Source organism: Psammomys obesus, unplaced genomic scaffold, assembly GCF_907164565.1.
Source record: "Psammomys obesus unplaced genomic scaffold, mPsaObe1.curated_primary_1811, whole genome shotgun sequence".
NCBI lineage: Eukaryota > Metazoa > Chordata > Mammalia > Rodentia > Muridae > Psammomys > Psammomys obesus.
The window spans coordinates 19854893-19877704 of record NW_026596134.1 but is presented as its reverse complement, the minus strand read 5'-3'; the positions used below and the strand labels follow the sequence as shown (position 1 = coordinate 19877704).

The 22812-nt window shown below is 40.0% G+C and overlaps 1 protein-coding gene across 1 annotated transcript in view; it reads right to left on the bottom strand.

The window, feature by feature from the left end:
• Nucleotides 1-22812, bottom strand: part of Cep128 (centrosomal protein 128) — a 303943-nt gene that overhangs the window by 239679 nt on the left and 41452 nt on the right. Inside the window, exons 9-10 of the mRNA XM_055593122.1 lie at nt 19383-19455; nt 8990-9106 (exon numbers count right to left, since the gene is read on the bottom strand). Of these exons, the coding sequence (XP_055449097.1) occupies nt 8990-9106; nt 19383-19455 (190 nt within the window). The remainder of the gene's footprint in view (nt 1-8989; nt 9107-19382; nt 19456-22812) is intronic.

The following is a 22812-nucleotide window of genomic DNA, read 5'->3' as shown; positions in this document are numbered from 1 at the left end:
AGTGGTATAGGTTCCTGAGGAATTACCACTGATTCCCATAGTGGCTGTACAAGTTTACACTCCCATCAGCAATGGATGAGTGTCCCCCTTACACCAACCATATCCTTGCCAGCATGAGATGTCTTTGTTTTTTGTTGTTGTCGTTCTTTTTTTTTTTAATTGACCTTGGCCATTCTGACTGATGTAAGATGAAAGAAAATGCAAACCAAAATTACTTTAAGATGAAAGGATGACTAAGGATATTAAACATTTCTTTACTCTTTAAGTGCTTCTCAACTATTTTTGTTTCCTCTTGAAAATTCTGTTTAGATATGTATCCCATGTTCCATTTGGGTTGTTTTTTTTTGTGATATCCATTTTTTTTTGAGTTCTGTATATATTTTAAATATTAGCCCCCTATAGGATGTGTAATTAAAAAAAAAAAATTCTACTTTGTAACCTTCCACTTTGTCCATATGATGGTGTCTTCTACACAGAAGCTTTTCAGTTTCTTAAGTCCCATTTATAACTGTTGGTCTCTGTGTCTGTGCTGTCCATGTTGTGTTTTGAAAGTCTTTTCCTGTGACACTGAGGTCAAGACTATTCTCCACTTTCTCTTCTTTCAGGTTCAGTATACCTAGCCTTATTTGGTCCACTTCAAGTTGAGTTTTATGCAGGGTGATAGGTACAGATAATCTTGCATCTTAACATCAGGGAATGTAGCATAAAAAATGCTATAAATTGATTGATGCAGTGTTGATATAAAAATGCTAAAGAAAACACTAGCAAATTAGTTAGTAATACATAAAAACAACATATCATTAGCAAAGTTAATCTCAGCTTATAAGTCAAGCTCAACAATTGCTGCTCACCAACAATACTAAAAACAATCACATGTAAATGCCTAAGAGGAAATGAGGTAGCTAAGGGTTCTGACATCCTTCATAACTGATCAAAATTGTAAATGAAAATAAAAACCAAAAGACACAAAAAAGTCATGTTGCCAAATAAAGAAGAAAAACAGGTGTTTATATGATCAGTGGTTGTTTAAAAACCTAGGAGCACCTCAGAAACACATCAACAGGAGAATAAGGCCACAATCTAAACTGTCTGTGATTCTATCCCACGCTGCCACTCAGTTTCTAGCCCTGGGAGGAGACCAATCTGGGAATTGGGAGGAATAAAAGGATAATTAAAAACCATCGTGTCTCTAAGACTGTGGAATGTAAAACACCTGCAAACTAGTTACTCTTATACATACTATTAATAACCAGTCAGATGCAATGGAAGGAAGCATTTCTTTCCCACTAAGAAGAAAAATCCTAAGGCACCAAGGAATAACTTTAAGAGCATAGGACCCTCAAATTATTACTGAAAACATTACAAACATCTTTCATTCAAATTAGTCTAAGTTTTTAATACAATTATGATCCCAATGCCAACAGGGCTTTTCATGGAGCATAATGAAAGGTTTTCATTATCATTAACCATATCATAATGAAAGCTCTGATGAGTAAGACAGAATTATACCAGAATTGCATTAGGCAAACAAATCAAGAATGAGACATAGATGGAGCAGACAGATGTAGTGGGTAACAAACATGGCATTCAAATGAGAGTAGAAAAACCAGGTCCTCAAACATGATGCTTAGGCAACTGTCACAAGTTCTTTCTCTACTTTAAAAAGCAAAACAAACAAACCTTTCAGAAAACTCAAACAACCCCGTAATTTTACATGAATAAAAGTGATAAACAAGAGATCTACAAAAGTAAAAATGCACAGCCAACAAATATGCAAAACCCTGCTCACACTAGTTAGGAAAATGTGATGATACAGAAATGGCTCACCACTTTACAGCCAGCCCTCCTCTATCTTCAAGATGAATTGGTGTTCTCAAAGCCTTGCCTCGTTTCAGTTTGCTTTCTCAGTTTCCTGTTTGCCGGAGAAGTTACCTTTCAGCTTCCTGCTCCAGGCAGCTCCTGCCATGCTTCCCTGCCATCATGATGAGACTTTACCTCTGAAACTGTTTGCCCAAATAAACTCTTTCTTAGTCACTTTGTGTCATGGTGTTTTAATCACAGCAACAAAAGTGATTAATGCAATCACCAAACTTAAAAGGATATATGGAGAGATGACCTCATAAACTCTAACCATCAAGCCACCCCAGAGACTTCTCCTGAGATCCTTGCACAGGACCCAGAGCCTGTAACCTTTTCCTCCAGTGAGAAAGCCTGCCATTACTATGCTGGAACATTCAGAGCGGCTGTGTTGAAACACAAAATGGAATCCTGGAGCTTGTGGCAACAGGAAGACAATGAATAATTCCCTAGGAGCTAAAAAAGAAAAGGAGGTTGACTTTGCTTCCACCAATTTCAGTGGTGAACACTGGTTTTCATTACATGGAAGGAAGCAAAAGAACCTGGACTTCATCTGCCCCTCAAAACCATCTGGTATGTTAGGACTGCCCCTTGAACTCCAGCTGAAAATGACTTTCAACCACCAACTCCTAGGACGTTCTTAGTGAATCTTCCTAATTTCTTAACAACTTTTAAGAGTCATAATTTTAAGCCAGGCATAGTGGCACAAGCCTATAATCCTAGCACTCTGGGAGGCACAGGCAGGCAGATCTCTGAGTTTGAGGCCATCCTAGTCTACAAAGTGAATCCAGGACAGCCAAGGCTACACAGAGAAACCCAGTTTCAAAAAAGAAAAAACAAACAAAAACAAAAAGTCATAATTTTTCACTCTTTGAGACACAGATTTTAAAAAGGTAGAAGAGTGTATGGCTAAAAACTCCAGGCCCTCTTACCAACCCATGACTTCCACTCCTACCAAAGCCACACACAAACCAATGACTATTACCATAAGCATTTTCAAATATGGGAAGAAAAAAAAAAAGAAAAGATTTCTCCTTAAACATGACCTTTCCAGAACACTTGAAGCCATTTAAGTTGGGAACAGGAAAAAGTCCAAATTAATATTTTCCAGATTCCACCACTGTTTATACGCCACAAGCACCTCTTAAAACGTATAGGTCACTGCTTACATTAAAGTGAGAAAATATGAAGTTCAGGTTTCTTATCAACAGTGATCTCTCTCTATTGTACTGTCAAGAGATGCAAACCACATCACAGCTCAGCTCCAGCTTTGAGGCAGCCGACCATCACGGGGCACACCCTCGGGCTTTGGCTCCTTGAAAACCGGGGTGGGAAGCGATCTTCCTCTCCCCTTTGTAATTTTGTGCATTCTGCCGAGAGAGGAAAGTAAGTGTGGAAAATTTCTCTAATTTTCTCTTGCAAAAAAGAACAATTGTCACTTCAGTACTATTCTTATGCTCACCAGATGCAATTTGCTTTCAGAATAAATGTATAAAAATCAAGATTAAAAAAAAAAAAAAACTTACCCACATGCTCTATCTAATTATTCAAACTAAGTATCCTCTAAGTAATTACCAAGTAACAATGGCATGCCTCCTTTTGTAAAATGGAGAAAAAAATGGAATTTTTTAAATTTATTTATTTTTATTAATTACAGTTTATTCACTTTGTTTCCCCCCCCCAATAAGGCCCTCCTTCCTCCCCCCCCCCCGGTCCCATCCTCCCTCCCCCTACTTCATGCATGCCCCTCCCCAAGTCCACTAATAGGGGAGGTCTTCCTCTCCTTCCTTCCGATCTTAGTCTATCAGATCACATCAGGAATGGCTGCATTGTCATCTTCTGTGGCCTGGTAAGGCTACTCTCCCCTCAGGGGGAGGTGATGGAAGAACAGGCCAATCAGATTATGTCAGAGGCAGTCCCTGTTCCCATTACTATGTAACCCACTTGGACACTGAACTGCCATGGGCTACATCTGTATAGAGATTCTAGGTTATCTCCATGCATGGTATTTGGTTGGAGTATGAGTCTCTGGAAAGACCCCTGTGTTCAAATTTTCTGGTTCTGTTGCTCTCCTTGTGTGGTTCCCGTCCTCTCCAGCTCTTACTATTTCCCACTTCTTTCATAACATTCCATGCACTCTGCCCAACAGTTGGCCTAAGTCTCAGTGTCTGCTTTGATAGTCTGCAGGGTAGAGCCTTTCAGAGGCCCTCTGTGGCAGGTTCCTAGGTTGTTTCCTGTTTTCTTCTTCTTCTGATGTCCATCCTCTTTGCCTTTTGGGATGGGGATTGAGCATTTTAGTCAGGGTCCTCTCTCTTGATTAATTTCTTTAGATGTAGAGGTTTCAGTAGGTTTATCCTATGTTATATGTCTTTATATACCATGTGTGTCTTTCTGCTTCTGGGACAGCTACTCTGGGTGATCCTTTCCATGTCCCACCATTTACCTGCAAATTTCATGATTTCCTTATTTTTCATTGCAGAGTAATATTCCATTGTATAGATATACCACAATTTCTGCATCCATTCTTCAGTTGAGGGGCATCTGGGCTATTTCCAGCTTCTGGCTATTACAAATAAAGCTGCTACAAACATGGTTGAGCAAATGTCCTTATTGTGTACTTGAGCCCCTTTTGGATATATGCCTAGGAGTGGTATGGCTGGATCTTGAGGAAGCGCTATTCCTAGTTGTCTGAGAAAGCACCAGATTGATTTCCAGAGTGGTTGTACGAGTTTGCATTCCCACCAACAGTGGAGGAGGGTTCCCCTTTCTCCACAACCTCTCCAACATGTATTGTCACTTGAGTTTTTGATCTTGGCCATTCTGATGGGTGTAAGGTGATATCTCAGGGTCATTTTGATTTGCATTTCTCTAATGGCTAATGACATTTAGCATTTCTTTAAGTGTTTCTCTGCCATTAGATATTCCTCTACAGAGAGTTCTCTGTTTAGCTCTGTTCCCCATTTTTTAATTGGATTACTTGGTTTGCTGCTTTTCAGCTTCTTTAGTTCTTTGTATATACTCAATATTAGTCCTCTGTCAGATAAAGGGTTCGTGAAGAGTCTTTCCCAATCTGTAGGCAGTTGTTTTGTTTTGATGACGGTGTCCTTTGCTTTACAGAAGCTTTTCAGTTTCATGAGGTCCCATTTATTGATTGTTGCTCTTAGAGCCTGTGCTGTTGGTGTTCTGTTCAGGAAGTTGTCTCCTGTGCCAATGAGTTCAAGGGTATTCCCCACTTTCTTTTCTCACCGATTTAATGTGTCTGGTTTTATGTTGAGGTCTTTGATACACTTGGACTTCAGTTTTGTGCAGGATGTTAAATATGGATCTATTTTCATTTTTCTACATGTAGACATCCAGTTAGACCAGCACCATTTGTTGAAGATGCTATCTTTTCTCCATTGTATGGTTTTGGCATCTTTGTCAAAGATCAGGTGTCCATAAGTGTGTGGGTTTATTTCTGGGTCCTCTGTTCGATTCCATTGATCCACCATTCTGTTTCTATGCCAGTACCATGCAGTTTTTATAACTGTTGCTCTATAGTACAGCTTAAGATCAGGGATGGAGATACCTCCAGAAGATCTTTTATTGTAGAGGATTGTTTTAGCAATTCTGGGTTTCTTGTTATTACATATGAAGTTGAGAATTTTTCTTTCCAGGTCTGTAAAGAATTGTGTTGGGAACTCCACAAGGAGAGCAACAGAACAAGATAATTTGAACACAGGGAACTTCCCAGAGATTCACACTCCAACCAAGGACTATTCGTGGAGATGACCTGGAACCCCTGCACAGGTGTAGCCCATGGCAGTTCAGTGTCCAAGTGGGTTACATAGTAATGGGAAGAGGGACTGCCTCTGACATAATCTGATTGGCCTGCTCATTGATCACTTCCCCCTGAGGGGGGAGCAGCCTTATCAGGCCACAGTAGAGGACAATGCAGCCACTTTTGATGAGAACTGATAGACTAAGATCAGAAAGAAGAGGAGAACCTCCCCTATCAGTGGACTTGGGGAGTGGCATGCATGCAGAAAGGGGAGGGAAGGTGGGATCGGGAGGGGAGAAGGGAGGGGCTTATGGGGGGATACAAAATGAATAAAGTGTAATTAATAAAAAATTTAAAAAAATTGATGAGAATTGCATTGAATCTGTAGATTGCTTTTGGTAAAATGGAAAAATGGAATTTTTTTTAAAGTACGGCAAATGTTACCTTTCAGCTCGAACTACGCTTTCAGGGCAGAATCTTCCTCCCCACCCCCCGCCCTGGTTAAACTGACAGTGTCTATTAATATTTGAAAAAAAAAAAAAAGGTGCCAATTGATAATGGTGAGCAATCTGTAACCACATATATTTTGAAAAATTTAGAAAAAAAAAAAACATTTTAAAGCTGATAAAAATCCTAATTTGTTTTGATTCTTTGATTTTCTTATTTTTCACATTTTTATACTCCATAGATATATTAATTACTGAAAAGGAATTTCAACAAAATGATTCTCAGTCATGGGGAAAAATATATTCAAAGTAATAAAATAAGAATCTTCAGTAAAATAGACAGATGGACAGATAGAGAAGGAGAGAGGGAGACAAGAAGGCAGAAAGGCAGTCAGACAGATGAGAGGTAAGGAAAACTCTTGCCACATAAGTAATCAGTGTAAAAGAAATCAGTGACAGAGTTGTTCCTTTTCATTACTAATTGGCACCACTTAGAGTAATAATTGTTTCCCAGAAAAATTAACAACATCCACCCAAATTAGCAGATAAAGTACGATTTGAAAAACAGGATCTTTCTGAGTCTCCTCGTAGAACAAACAATTTGAAAGGAATAATAGCAGTGCTGCAGTAGAGCAGCCTGGCTGGCAACCCCATAGTCATGTGCTCTGTTGTCACTAGCTCGTGACCCATGATACGGAACTCTGAAAGGGACACAATTTAGTCTTCTGGGTTCTCTGCCAAGAATCCAAAAACCCCTAACTCAAAGCCCCCCTATGAGCATTGTACTAGAATCCTACAGAGTCATCATTGATGAAAACAAAAAGACTTGCAGAAATCAACACTGTGTGGCCTGGGTTTTACTCTGGGCCAAAGAAGAAGTGACTAGCAAAACTTGCATGAAACCTACAGTTCATCATAGTGCTGTGAGCTGTAATCACTATCCTGTGGTTCAGAAGAAAGCACACGATAAACTAGTACAAAACATTTCTATTATGGATGGAGTGTGGGCAAGAGGAGCAAGGGCTGTTCTTAAGCCGACATGGGAGAACCGGGATAAGTGCCAGCTGCTGAAGAGGGCATCTGACTCAAGATGGACAGTCATAAAGGAGCTATAACCAAAGAGAACTAAGTTTTCAATATCATAGAATTAGCCAACTTCCAGGATCAGAAAGGAAGCTACTTGAACACATCCTGACAAACACTGGCTTGATGGTGGCTTTGGTGGCTGGACAGCAATCTTTTACAGAGCATCATAAATAAAATGTTGTCACAAGTGGCTGCCACTTACCTATGGCCATGTCCCTTTCTGACAGGGAATGTTCTTACTAAAGTCTGTAAGTTTACCTTTAAGTGCAGGTGATTTGAATTGCAGAGCCTGAAGCGTACACTCAGCAGACTAGTTCATTTTGTTCTATGTGGTTTATACCCTATTGCTTTGGCTACACCTGTGAATGGCGACTCAAGAGCCAGGCAAGAATTATCCCTGCTGCTGGGGAAAGAAAGATCTTCAGTTATCACATTAGAGTGTCTAACCCCGTCTCTAGAAAGATGGCATTTCCTATTTTACTTCAGACTGTATTTGCAGCCTTTCTTGGGTCTAAACAATATAAACTACTTATAAAAGGCCCTTTAATGTAAATATATTTACATTTGTCCTGGCTGGTTTTTGTCAACCTGACATAACTTAAGAGTTACTGGGGGAGAAGGACTTTCAATTGAAAAACTGCCTCCATAAGATTTGCCTGTTGGCAAGTCTGTAGCGCATTTTCTTGATTGATGATATAAGAGGGCCCAGCTTATTGTGAGTGGTGCCACGCCTGTGCTTGCAGTCCTAGGTGCTGTAAGAATGCAGGCAAAGCAAACCATGAGGAGCAAGGCAGTAAGCCACACTCTTCCATGGCCTCGCCGTCAGCTCCTGCCTGCAAGTTTCTGCCTTCCCCCCCCCCCCCCCCCCGTGATAGTCTGTGGCTTAGTAGTACAAGCCAAAAGAAACTGTGTCCTCCTCAGGTTGTTTATGGTCATGGTGCTCTATCTCAGCAACAGAAGACGTTATACCTGCCGCCTTCTCAAGTCCATTTCAGAATAAAACGCTACACACTCTGGCTGTATTAGAAAAGATGATAAAGTCAGGCTGGTAAAGCCTGAATACTGAGGAGACCCAATTTCACACAAGTTCTTTGCTCTAATTTTTCACACCAGACATCTGAAATTTCAATAAAGAAAGAAATGATCATCTAAAGAGTTACGTGCAGCTTCAGAACTGTTTTGCTGGCAAACTAATTCACAGATGGGCAAGCTTGCTTGAAGTCCAGACTTGCCAATACCAGGAGCAGGACATCTTCTATCAGAACCACTCAAATCTGCCACTTTGTCACACAAGCATCCAAGGATGGTATTTGAATAAGCAGGAATGGTTGCAATCCAATAGAACTTTATTTACAAAATGAGCCACAGTGCAGTGCTCCCTGGTGTCCACGGCCCCAAAATAATCAGAATAATTACACTTTTTGTACACACTGTTGAGCTCATTCCAGACACCAGCATTAGCTCATTGTTATCCTTCCACCCAGGCCATTAGGTAGAGATTATTATTCCCATTTTCTATGGCAGAAACTGGAACTAAGAATTAAAAAAAAAAAAAAAAAAAAACCTTCCAAGGGCAAACAAACTATGCTCTCAACTGTAACTAGATGCTATACTTCTCTTGTGCCATGAACTACATATGACATCTTGTGCAGCCTATAGAATTGTGACTACTTCTTATCCTCCTAGCCCCACCTCCCAAGTGCTCGAATTACAGGTGGGCACTACCACATCCAATTTATGTGGTGTTCTGCCAACTAAGCCACATCCCAACCCAGAATTATAACTATTTTAGCAGTGACTAAATAACAATCCAAATCCCAAGAAAGCACTTCTCACAAACCTCCTGAAGCTTCAGGGACACAAGTCCCAGCTGGTCATGGCGTCTTTCCACCAGCTCTCTTTCTATGCGCATCTCTCTTTCTATTTCCTGAAGCCGCCGCTCCACTCGATCTGAAACCTCAATATGAACATAGAAAAAGTGGCATTAGGGAGTAGCAGATGAAACAGAGCTAAAGATATCCCAGAAACACTATGTTTAAAGTATTGACTTGTTTGTAGAACTCTTTCTAATGACACCATTTAGAGCACCTGGCCCAAAAGTTAATTAAAGTTACAAAACAAAGCAGTGGTCAGTCTTCAAAATAGCCATACCTAGATCCCCACCAACAGGACTCAAATTGTTCAACTGCAACAGAGTACTTGCTCAGCCTTCAAAGAGACTGACTAGAAAAGAGCGCCCTCTGGTGATGCCAAGTGAAATCACCAGCTTGCCAACAATTGCCTTCATTACCTAATTCATGCTAAACTGTCCTAGCACTTTCATTCTTTCTATCTTTTTATCCATGAGCTTGACGGTCTGGGAGACCCTGCTGTGAGTATGCAGTGCACCGCCCAAAGTGCCTCAAATGAACTTGTCAGGGTTTTCAACTGTGATTTATTAAAAGTAAAAAGCTGAAAAGATCAAACACTAAAGGCAATCTGAAAAATGTTTGATTAGGACTCAAAAACAAACATGAAAGAATTCTTCTCTCTGACACAGGTTTTCCTTGGTAAAAAATGTTGTGCAAATCCAAACATATTTTATATGTGTCATCATATGGCTCCATAACACAATTTACACTGGCAATGTATATGTATGGGGAACAGAAGACATTTCATATTCATTCAAAAGAATAAATAAAGCCCTACTATTTAAAACATCTCCCCGCTAGTTCTATGTCTCATGGAAAGTCAAGGAAGAGATGGCTGTGTTCATGGGAAGCTGTGTTCAGATCCCCAAAGCCCAACAGGAAGAGCAGAGTATCAGGCATGTGTGATCCTAGATCTCCAGAAAGGTGAGGTGGAGGTAGACTCCCAGGAAGCTCTGGGGCCAGCCAACCTGACAGACGCAGCACTAAACAAACAAGGTAGGAGGCAGTGATTGACACCTGAGCTTACCCTCTCAACCTGAGGGGCACAACCCCTTTGCAGGTAGGAATGATCATTACATAGGAGTTGCTGATGACCATCGGAAACAGATAATTAGGTTAAAATTCAAACAGTAGCAAAATTACAGTCATGAAGTAGCAACAAAAATAATTTTATGGTTGGGGTTCACCACAACGTGAGGAACTATACTATGCAGTCCCGGCATTAGGCAGGTTAAGAACTACTTCCTTACATGCACACTCCGGTAAAGACACACAGAGACACAGATCTTTTTAAGAACACATGAGGAACCTTGCAGAGGTGACAGGAATGTTCTAAACTGAACTGTGGAACAGTTGCACTGCTCAGTGAATATACTACAAAGCATTAAATTACATATTAGAACAAATTAATTTGATGATAAATTATAGCTCCATAAGCCTGTCATTTAAAAAGACATATAAAGCCAAGTTTGATGGTACATGCCTATAACTCCAGTGTTAAAAAATAAAGATAGCGGAGTCATGAGTTCAAGAATAACCCTGAGCCACAAAGTTTGAGGCCAGCATGAGCCCTCAAATGTCTAAAAGAGAAAGGAAGGATTTTTATTGTCAACCTGACAGGTCCTGGTGTCCTCTGAGAGAAAAGCCTGCATTGAGGCATTTTCTAGATCAGACTGGCCTGTGGGGGTTGTATTGGTTGTTAATTAGTGAAAAGAGCCCAGCCCACTATGAGCATTACCACTCCCGCCACAAACAGTTCTGAGCTGCATAAAAAAGCTCTCCTCCACAATCCTGTACAACAACAGATCATCTGGAGGTATCTCTATCCCCGATCTCAAGTTGTACTACAGAGCAATAGTAATAAAAACTGCATGGTATTGGCATAAAAACAGAAAGGAGGATCAATGGAACCGCATAGAAGATCCAGAAATAAACCCACACACCTATGAATACTCGATTTTTGACAAAGAAGCCAAAACCATTCAATGGAAAAAAAGACAGCATCTTCAACAAATGGTGCTGGTCCAACTGGATGTCCACATGCAGAAAAATGAAAATAGATCTATATTTATCACCCTGCACAAAACTAAAGTCCAAGTGGATCAAAGACCTCAACATAAAACCAGATACTCTAAATCTGTTAGAAGAAAAAGTGGGGAACAGCCTAGAACTCATTGGCACAGGAGACAACTTCCTGAACAGAACACCAACAGCACAGGCTCTAAGAGCAACAATCAATAAATGGGACCTCATGAAACTGAAAAGCTTCTGTAAAGCAAAGGACACTGTCATCAAAACAAAACAACTGCCTACAGATTGGGAAAGAATCTTCACTAACCCTTTATCTGACAGAGGACTAATATTGAGTATATACAAAGAACTAAAGAAGCTGAAAAGCAGCAAACCAAGTAATCCAATTAAAAAATGGGGAACAGAGCTAAACAGAGAATTCTCGACAGAGGAATATCGAATGGCAGAGAAACACTTAAAGAAATGCTCATCCTCATTAGCCATCAGGGAAATGCAAATCAAAACGACCCTGAGATATCACCTTACACCCATCAGAATGGCCAAGATGAAAAACTCAAGGGACAACACATGCTGGAGAGGTTGTGGAGAAAGGGGAACCCTCCTCCACTGCTGGTGGGAATATAAACTGGTTCAACCACTCTGGAAATCTATCTGGCGCTTTCTAAGACAATTAGGAATAGTGCTTCCTCAAGACCCAGCTATACCACTGCTAGGTATATACCCAAACTTTGCTCAAGTACACAAAAGGGATATTTGCTCAACCATGTTTATAGCAGCTTTATTTGTAATAGCCAGAACCTGGAAACAACCCAGATGTCCATCAACGGAGGAATGGGTACAGAAATTGTGGTATTTTTACACAATGGAATACTACTCAGCAATCAAAAAGGAGGAAATCATAAAATTTGCAGGCAAATGGTGGGATCTAGAAAAGATCATTCTGAGTGAGGTATCCCAGAAGGAGAAAGACAAACACGGTATATACTCACTTATATAGACCTATAAGATATGATAAACATAATGAAGTCTATATACCTAAAAAAGATAATCAAGAGAGCAGACATGGGGTAAGATTATCAATCCTCGTTTAGAAAGACAGATGGGATGCGCATTGAACATATAACAGGAGTCTACTGAGCGCATTTGAAAGACTCTAACTAGCAGTGTTTTCAAAGCAAAGACTCATGACCAAACCTTTGGCAGAGTACAGGGAATCATAAGAAAGAAGGGGAGTTAGTCTGATGAGGAAAGGATAGGAGCTCCACAAGGACCAAATATATCTGGGCACAAGGTCTTTTCTGAGACTGACATGCAACCAAGGACCATGTATGGATATAACCTAGATCCTCTGCTCAGATGTAGCCTGTGGTAGCTCAGTAACCAATTGGTTTCCCATAGTGAAGGGAACAAGGACTATTTCTAACAGGAACTCAATGACTGGCTCTTTGGCCTCCCCACCCCCCAAGGGAGGAGCAGTCCTGTTAGGCCACAGAGGAGAGCTTTGCAGCCAGTCCTGAAGATACCTGATAAAACAGGATCAGATGAATGCGGAGGAGGTCCCCCCATCCGTGGACTTGGCAAGGGGCGCGGTGGAGATGAGGGAGGGAGGGAGGGACTGGGAGGGAGGGAGGGATCGGGACACGGCTGGGATACAGAGTTAATAAAATGTAACTGATAAGAAAAAAATAAAATTCAAAAAAAAAAAAAAAAAAGCTCTCCTCCAAGGTCTCTGCTACAAGCATCTATTCCACTTCCTGCTCTGACTACCCTCAATGATGAACTATGACCTGGAAGTATAAGCCACATAAGTCCTTTCTTTCCCTCAATTACTTTTGGTCAAGGTATTTGTCACTGCAGCAGAATGAAACTATTTAAAAAAGTATTTGTTATTTGCCCCATTGTTGTAATCTATGCAATACCCATATTAGACTACATGCAGTATAAACCAAATCCTTGGGATTTCATTAACAACCACTGCTGTCAGAAACAGCTAGATCACTGGCTACATTTTTCAGTTTTAATAACCCAACTACAGAAAACTAAAGTAAATTGAAGTTTTCTCCATAAATAAACAAAATATGTACTCCAATCACACTCAACAAGGTAAACTATAAACAAGTAATGAACTAAAATTTCCCCTGTGAGGGCTGAACAACTTGGATTGTTACAATTAAGTGTTAACAAAAAAAAAAAAAAAACAAACAAACAGTCACTCTAATATCATGCTATCAATGATAGCTACTCCTTTCCAATTCATAGCTTGAATCAAAGAAAAAAGCTATGATTCACAAAGAAGTAACAAGTCATATTTTGGCATGTGTGACAACAACCAACACTTTCTGCCTCTCAAAGAAAAATGTATTCCATAAACTTTGAAGACATATTTTATTTACTGAGAAAATGCATGATAAACAATTGCACCCTCAGAATAATAATGTGCAGTAAGTGTGATTAACAACGAGTCCCAACAGAAAGGGAAACTGGTGAGAGTTGGAAGCTCTCGTTTATCTTCTTTTATGTATGTATTCAATATTTAAATTCCCCACACTGAACCGGCACCGCGCTGGAAATTCTATTTCTTCTTCAGTCTAGAGGGGAGAACAGCTGCAGCTTCTGTGAGGTTTAACACTCCCATAACAAAACTGCATCTTTGACAGCATGCCGTCCTGAATCCACAGACACAGCACAATATGCCGCATGGTCCTAAACTGTAAGCGTTGACTGTGCCTGCAGTGACTCACGAAATCTAAATTAAGCTCTGCACAAACATCATGAGGCCTTCAGAAGACCTGCTAAAATTCAACAATGTATGTTTTAAGCTTTAAGACTGGATGATTTCAATCAGGACTGCTTATCAAGTGAGGTTTGAGAAGCCCTTCTTCCAGCCTTACTTGCCAGAAAGGGGTACAGTGCAGAAACAAACAACTGTAACACAGCTTGATATGAACTGGCAGGTGTATAATTCAACACAATACACAATCAGACATCTCAAACTTTGTGGATTAATAGAAAGGCGCCTCCTTAATGGTGGGGCACACTGCGTGACTGGGTAACTGGTGTGTAGCTTTATCTGACATAGAATATCTCCATGAGGCATGGCAATGGTGATATGAGAGACTTCAGGCTTATTTGCACGCACCACAACCCACTGCTGTTTGTTATTGAACCTGTACACTACAAGTTTAGAATAAAGCCTAGAATACATGGAAGACAGTAATTGATGGTTTTGCCGCTTTGTGGATGAAATGATAACTGCTCACTTTAGGTAACTCATCACACAGGAAAAGGTAAAACGTAAGAAAAAGTAGTGTGCAGAGCCAAAGTTGGTATTAACAAATTCCAAATTCAACCCAACAACTATGAAATAACTTCAAAAAGAACAGCGTAGTGGTGTAAGTGGATCCAATCATGGTTCACTCAGGTATGAGAACCTCAGCAGAATACAGGAGATATCTGAGTGCAGGGTACAACCTGTCTATAGGGACTGGGGAGACGGGTCAGTGAGAAAAGCACTTAATGAATAAGCAAGCATGAGTTCTAATTTCCCAAAACCCATACAAAAAAAGCCAGGTGTGGCCCTGAGGGAAAATAGACAAGAGTACCACTGGGGCCTGAGGGCTGCCAAAATAAGCAAAAACGGTGAACTCCAGGTTCAGTAAGAGACCCGCAAAATAACAAAGACAAAAAAACAGAGAAAAAAAGAAAAACAATTTGGTATTTCATAAATAAAAGTCTCCAACAGCCCATGAACATCCAAGGAGATCATTAGTAATTGTGAAAATGCAAACGCAACCCATGCTAAGACAACATGACTCCTAGTTATAAGATGGAGCTGGCGAGTGCTGGGAAGCATGAAGGGCCACTCGAATCACCAGACCATGGTGGGGGATGAGTCAGCGCCACCGGCTCAGAAATCTATTTACTGGTGTCCGTTAAACCTTAAAGTACCTAGTGAATGCACTCCCTCCTATGTATGTAACACCAGAAATGCATGGACATGGGGCTGGAGAGATGGCTTAGAGCACTGACTGTTCTTCCAAAGGTCCTGAGTTCAATTCCCAGCAACCACATGGTGGCTCCTGACCATCTATAATAAGATCTGGTGCCTTCATCTGGTCTGCTGGGAAACATGCAGGCAGAACACTGTATGCATAATAAATAAATAATCTTTAAAAAAGAAATGCACAGCCATGTGCAAGAAAGTAACAATAGCTATGACATCTGTCCATAACAGCCCAAACTCTGAAATAACTCAAGTGTGCATCACATGGAATGTTAAAAAATATATTGCAATACATCCATGCAGTGCTGAAGACAAATGTGAACAGTACAAGAGCCTGAACCAATGCCCAGAACCAGCACAAAAGTAATGAACAGCAAAAGGGGTCAGACACAACAAGGAATGGCCTGTATATTCCGCTTAGATAAGAGTGTGTAACAGGAAGTGTTAACTTATACCATGAAAAGTGCAACAGCAGTGACCCTAGAAAGGACTGAGGAGCGGGGGATGGGAAGAGACAATAGGATCTTTCTAAGGACATGGCAAATGTGCCATGTCCAGATGTGGAAGGTAGAAAAAGGACATGTTTACCTGTGGTAATTCACCAAAACACACAATGGTACATAAACCTTTCTAGATGTTAACTATAATTCTTAAAAACCTTAAAGAACATGGCAAAGCTTCAGAAGTCTTATCAAATGACAGGTTCCATTCTAGAATTTACACAAAGAGCTGGATGATCATTTAGTAAGTTGAAGAGGGCCACATTATAAATGGCTACACTCACCTCAGTTAGCTACTGTCAAACAGACAATGACATATAATTTCTTGCTGCATAATTGTTCACTTAGCTAAGAAATCAGTACATCCCCCAGAAGAGTTTCACTTATTATTATTATTATTATTATTATCATTATTATTATTGTTATTTGCTTGTATGTATAAATGGAGGCTGTAGGTTAAATTTGTGTGTTCTTAGAAGCCATCAGCCTTACCTTTTCTTTTTAAAAGACTTACTTTTATTTGTATTTGTGTCATTGTATATACATCTGTGTGCACGTGCGTGCATGTCTCTGTGTGTGTACATGGGCAGACCCTGATGCACCATGGAGGTCAGAAGTCAACCTTCCAGAGTTCGTTCTCTGTCTTAGTGGGTTCGGGATGGAACTCAGGCTTGCATGGCAAATACTTGTAACCACTGGGCCATCTCACCAGCCCCAGAAATTACCGGTGATTGAAGTACTTGCTGTTTTGAACATTTTAAATTGGTACAACTTAAATTCATGGTGACGTGACACACCTGGAAAAAAACATCTAGGACTTCACATGAAAACGTAAGTGTCCCCTATCCAGGTCACATACACACTCCTGAGTTTTAACAGCAAAGAGTCTGTTTACCACAACAGAAGACAGTTAGTAAGTCTTCATTTCCCCATGGCTCTTCACAAAGAAACTAACACCACTGAAGAAAGGTGGGGGATACGAAGCCTTCCTGAAGTTGAAGTGGGCACATTTCACTAGAGCCATCACTGTGTCATCTCTTTGAAGACAGAAGACGTCCATCTCTTGACACATGCAGCTAGTGATGGCATACATTCTCCAAGATGAACTCGATAGGGGACTGTAATCACAACTCAAGAAATGAAGTGTGCTTAAACTAGAAAGCTAAATTTCAATAAAATATTCCAGGAGGAAAAAAAAATCTATTAACTTTTCTTATCTTAGAAAAACAAAGTGTGGAAAGTGAAAAAATTGTTCCTGGAGTTGACAAGTTTGTTAACACTTTAGTAAAATTTTCTATTAATATTTTTCTCAAAAAAAAAAAAAAAAAAAAAACAGACCCTGAAGCAGGAGGAAAAATGATTTGGCTTTTTTTGTTTTGTTTTGTTTTTGTTTTTGTTTTAGTAGGCAAAGATCACTTATGTGGATAATAGAATTTTAGACAATTTTAGCATAGAGAATGATAATTAACCCTTGCATATGAATAAACTTTATACATTAGTGTCATTCAATATTTATAAAATATACTTCATAAGTTCCATCTCTGATTTTACATATTAAGAAATACATTTTTAAAATGAAAAATATAAAATTAATTTCAATACTATCAAACTTTTAAAATTTAATATCCTTAAAATAATGTTTTAAAAGTCATTCAAAATATATTTTGCTTTTGAAACTGCATATTTCCAAATATATGGCATCTCTCTGTCTCTGTGTATGTGTCGATCAGTATTTGTGAGTGTACATCTATGTTTAAGGGTGTGTGTATATCCCTGTGCATACAGAGGCGGTGGCCAGAAGAAACTGTTAGATGGCCCCCTCTATGGCTTCTCCACCTTTCCCCTTGAGACAGAGTCTCTTATAGAGCATGGAACATTCAGTTTCTTTGGCTAGTAAGTCTCAATGAGCCTCCTATCTTCTCCTGTTCTCTAATACCTGGGTAAGAGGTTAAGAACACTTAACCTGTTCTTCCAGAGGTCCTGAGTTCAATTCCCAGCAACCACATGGTGGCTCATGACTATCTATAGCGAGACTGGTGAACTCCTCCAGTGTGCAGGTGGAATGCTGTATAAATATTGATTACATAAATCTTAAAAGAATTTTAAAAACTGATTTGTTTTGTCTGATGTTTTGAAACTGGGTCTAAATATGTATCCCAAGCTAGACTAGATTCAAAGATAAAGATTTGATTAAAAAATTAACACATGAACAATAAAACTTGGTCATTAGGAAATTTTAAAATGTCAGCATATCGCTGGGTGTGGTGGCGCACACCTTTAATCCCAGCACTCGAGAGGCAGAGGCAGGTGGATCTCAGTTGGTAGAGGCCAGCCTGGTCTACAGAATGAGTCCAGGACAGTCAGACTACACAGAAAAACTGTCTAGAGAAAAAAAAAAAGCTCACCATATCAAACAAAAGGGCCTATTACGTTTCTTATCTAACAGAGCGGTTTAAGGGAGGACTTGCCGCGCTTTCAGAAGGTTCAGTAGATCACGAAATATGGTGGCACAGCAGACCAGCTCCCATCATGGCAGTCAAGAAACAGAGAGGGGAGAGACCTGGAGCTTGGCTGCCTTCCTCCTTTCTCCCCTTTCACTACATCTAAGCCCCAGCATCACCAACATTCAGGGAAGGGCTCTCCCTGCAGCTAATGCTCCGGGAACAGCCCTCACAGGCTCAGCAGTGTGTGCCCCAGTTCTTCAGGAGCGTCTAAATCCAGTCACGCTGACAGAGATGACTAACAGTCACAGTGAACAAGGATGCCCCATGGCAGCAGTGACGAGAGCCGCAGAGCCACTCTGAGCACAGCTAACAGCAAGTGCTGCACAGCACTACACGAAGCATCTACCAAATGCTTCTCCACTACCAAACCAAAGCTGTGGAGAAGCCACTTCTCACCACCTTCCTCTCAAGCTCTCATTAACAATTCTATCATTTCAATTTGAGAAGTTAATTCTGCTATCTACGACTATTATGAGATTTCAAACTTAAATTCATTAAATACCAGAACATTCTATAAAAGGTACAAGAACATATTTTTTGACCAAATCACATATTGTACTTAAAAAGTTATTCTGCTAAGTATCATTAGATTCTCTCCTCCCTGTCCCCAGAAAAGGAGAGTTTCCCCACCCCCATACCAACCTTCACCAGCATATCAAGTCACATCAGGACTGGGCATCTCTTCATGCCCTGAAACCAGGCCAGGCAGGCAATAGAGTCCATGTTAGAAACAGGGCCCTCGCCCTCTACTCGCCAGGCACCCCATTATGAAGACCAAGCCACCCATCAGCTACGTGTGTGCAAGGGGCCTAGCTTCAGTTTCTAGTTCAATAAAAACATGACATTTTAATTTTCATTTTTATCATTGTTAAATACAAAATAAAACAAGCCATTACTTAGGATGATAAGGCAGAATGACAGGGACATCACAAAAAACCCCTGTTCCATTTTTCCACTAAAAATTCATTAAAGGTTCTTCTTCAAATATTAAAAAAAAAAAAAAAAAAGTATCATTAGATTCTGGCCAGTCTGGCCGCCATGTACCCATTTCTCTACAAGTGGAAATAAAGTTAGGTTTGGGAGTTTGGGGGGTTAGGATTTTTTTGTTTTTTTTTTGAGGGGGCAATAGCGTCATGCTAGGCATTCAGACTATTCTAACCCAGGAACACTACCCAGGCTGGCTTCAAACCTGTGAGCCTCTGCCCCAGCCTCCCAGCTGCTAGGATTACATGTCTGAACCACCACTCAGCTTATGAATAAAACTTTATAGAAGAAGAATGCTCACCACATCTTGTTTCTGGGTTTCATTAAGCTTTTCAGCCAAGTCTTCCAAAACCCTTTTTGTTTCAGCATCTGACCTAAGCAAAGGAAGAAACAGGTTTCAAGGTAATTAAGTATTTTCTTTTTTTTTTTTTTAAGGAACAGTGGTTCTTGTTGATGTCATCATGGTTTTGAACTAGGAAACATGGACCTTACACTTCCAAGTCAAGTGTTTCTCCACTGAGCTAAGCTTTACCCACCCCTCACAGTAATGGACATTCCATAATTCTCAGCTGAGTTCTCCTGGAGGGCTGCTAAAACATGCCAAAGGAGCCCTAACCAGAGTGTTTCTGAATCAGTAAATCAGGGTTAGGACCCAAGACCATGTATCTCTGCGCTTTCCTATGTGAGGCTGAAGCTGTGAACCTGGGGTCCCCACTTTGAGCACCACCAACCCAACACTGGGTTCCTCCAGCAGCCCTTGGTTTCGAATTAGGAAGAAGCAAAAGAGGCATTCTAAAAGACAAAGGAAAAAATGAAACTCTTCATCTCATAACCTGTTTGAGATACACAAACTCCATCCTTATCAGTACATCAAATTGGTGATGTCAGCAATCGTGTAATCTAAACAGACTAGCAAAGGAAAGGTCTTCATCCAATCACTCTGCTCCCTGTAGATGAACCCCCAACCAGATCCAAACACCTTGTCCATTCTTAATTCTTTAGCTTGTTACCTTCCTCATTTTCAATCAAATGCTTTCAATCGACTCTTTCTCATTCTGAAGTATGTAGCTCACTAACTCCTCACTAACTGGTCATACTGATTGCTATGGGGAACTCTACTGTTACGCAAAGTGTCCTTCTTCCTTTATAGACTGGGGCTCTATGACTCACCTATCATGCACATTTCAGTCAGCCTCACACCTGGATGTCACTTTGGGGCTTTCATTTCCTCCTAATTCTCATTATTGTTGGAGGTATTCATCATGTCCATTGATATCTACCCTTTTCTACATAAATCATCCACACACATAATCTAGTCCCTTCCCCTTGGCAACATTCTTCTCAAAGGCCACTTCTTTTCCTCTAAGCAAGTGAATCCAAAGCTCGCTGTGTGGCTGTCATTCTGGGTTTGTTTTCACTGACTTCTTAGGGTAGCTTTATTATTTCTTCTTTTGCCTCGATTTTTTTTTTTTTTCACTTTACAACTACCTATTGCTGGCATACAGAAAAGCAACTATCTCTGGAATACTAACCCAGTGTATCCAATATTGCTGCAATAACTTTCTAATCTAAGAAGATACCTTTTTAACCGCTGTATTTCAACGTATCCACTACTTCTTCTAATTGTTATCTTCCTCTTAGTGTTAATATTACTGTATTTATATAACTTTTATTTAAAAAATTTCCCAGAGAGTGGTACCTTCTGGGCTGTGGATCTCTCAAGGCGAATGTGTTGTTTTTTTTCTCCCTCTTGACTTTTAGATCTCCACACTCTCCTGGGATCCCCAAATCTTACCATCTGACCTCTCAAGTGAGGTCCACATCACAGACAAGACTCCTACATACCTGACCTCTTCAGTACTCAGCTCTGTCCTTGATGCTCTTTCTATAGCTTTTCTCTTTAAATCACCCATTACCACAGCACTTTTACACACCAAGCACTCTTGAAGCACTCCTGAAACTCAAAAATCTAACATGGACTTTTTTTTTTTTTTCTCTTAGCCTAAGCCTAAGGAATGACTATTTTACATTTCCACTTGAAGGTCTCACAGGTGTTTCAAATCTAACATATCCACGAAAGCCTCTTGATTTCTACCCCTCAGCTCCCTCAACCAATCTCTCATATATCGTAAAAGAGAACTGTTACTTAGTTTCTCAAATAGAAATCCATGAGTCACCCTTGATATACATCCTTCATATGCAATCCATTACCAAATCCTGACTCTTTGGTCTCTAAAAACACATTCTGAAACAGACTTCTGTCCCTTCCTCTCTTGTCATGTACCTGTTCAAGCCATCACCAGTTCCCATCCACTAATGCAACAGACTTCCAATTAACATTTCTCAAATCAGTTCTCCAGTGTCCAATTTAGTCCTTTCTAAAAGCTCACTCCCCTGTATTTTCATAACTCGATAGATTTGTGAAATGTAAAAAAGCAAAAAATTAAACAAGTGTGGTGGCACACATCTTTAACTCCAGCACTCAGGAGGCAGGGGCAGGTGGGTCTCTGAGTTCAAGGCCCATCTAGTCTATACAGAGTTCCAGGACAGCCAGAGTTACATCGTGAGAGCCTGTCTCTAAAGATAAATTAATTTAATTAAGTTAAATGAGAATCCCAACACTTCTCAATCAAATTCTTTCCTATCCAGTATGTTTAGAAACATGAATATAATTTGTGATATAAGAAAAGTATTCAATATTACCCCTTCACAATGCAATGTCATCTCATTTCACAAATAAATAAATATAAATATAAATAAATGAATAAGTCTGATTCCTACCAGAGATTAAATAAAGTTTCTCTGCCTCACCTGTGCCTCCAAATGACAAGACACTTCCCAAATGATACAGTCAATAGCTCAGGAGAGACACAGGACAAAACTGCACTTACTAGTACCACATAACCACATAACTCATCTCTGCAACTTCTCCAGGATCTACTTCCAAAACAACATTTCCTCAAACTCATGTACCCAGTGCATAGCTTACACCCTTGCTCCAAATGCATAAATTCTATAGAGTAAAATCATTTCAGATTAAGAACAATGCTTTTTGTTCATTTTATCACCTTGCCAGAAGAAATACAAGCATTTGGTTGTCTGTCTTATCAGTAATCAAGCTCACAATTCAGTAATATAAATGTTTCATGCACATCCATGTGAAAATGATCTTGAACCACAGTGCATTATATGTGGTAAAGGGCAAAAGCTCTGGGGTCCTATTGCCTAGGATTGAATTCTGACCTCAGTACATTTTTCATTTTCCTTCTCCAGCAAACAGTGATTTGATCTCAACACGCCCATTTCCTAGGCCATTAAATGGAGAAAATCATAACTATGTCATAGTTATTGCAAAAAAAAAAAAAACCAAAACAAACAAACAAACAAAAAAAACCTGTGTCAGCTTAGGATAGCTAAAAACGATGGCAGGGTCTTGTTTTTAGTTCCAGCTTCTCTGTCCTCCTCTTCTAAAATCAGGGAGGTTGCACTGACGGCACTTGACACACCTCACAGCTAGAGTTTGAACTCGCTGACACAGTGCTGAACTGGTATGTGATAGAATTTAGCTGGAATCAGCAAAAAACATGGAAAACAAATTTCAACTGACTTTTCTCACTCCCTAACCTTTAATGTATATAAACTTTACTTCTTCTTGATTGCTTATTTATTAGAAGTAAAAGCACATGCATCATGGAGATCAGAGACACTTGTAGGACTGGGTTCTCGCCTTT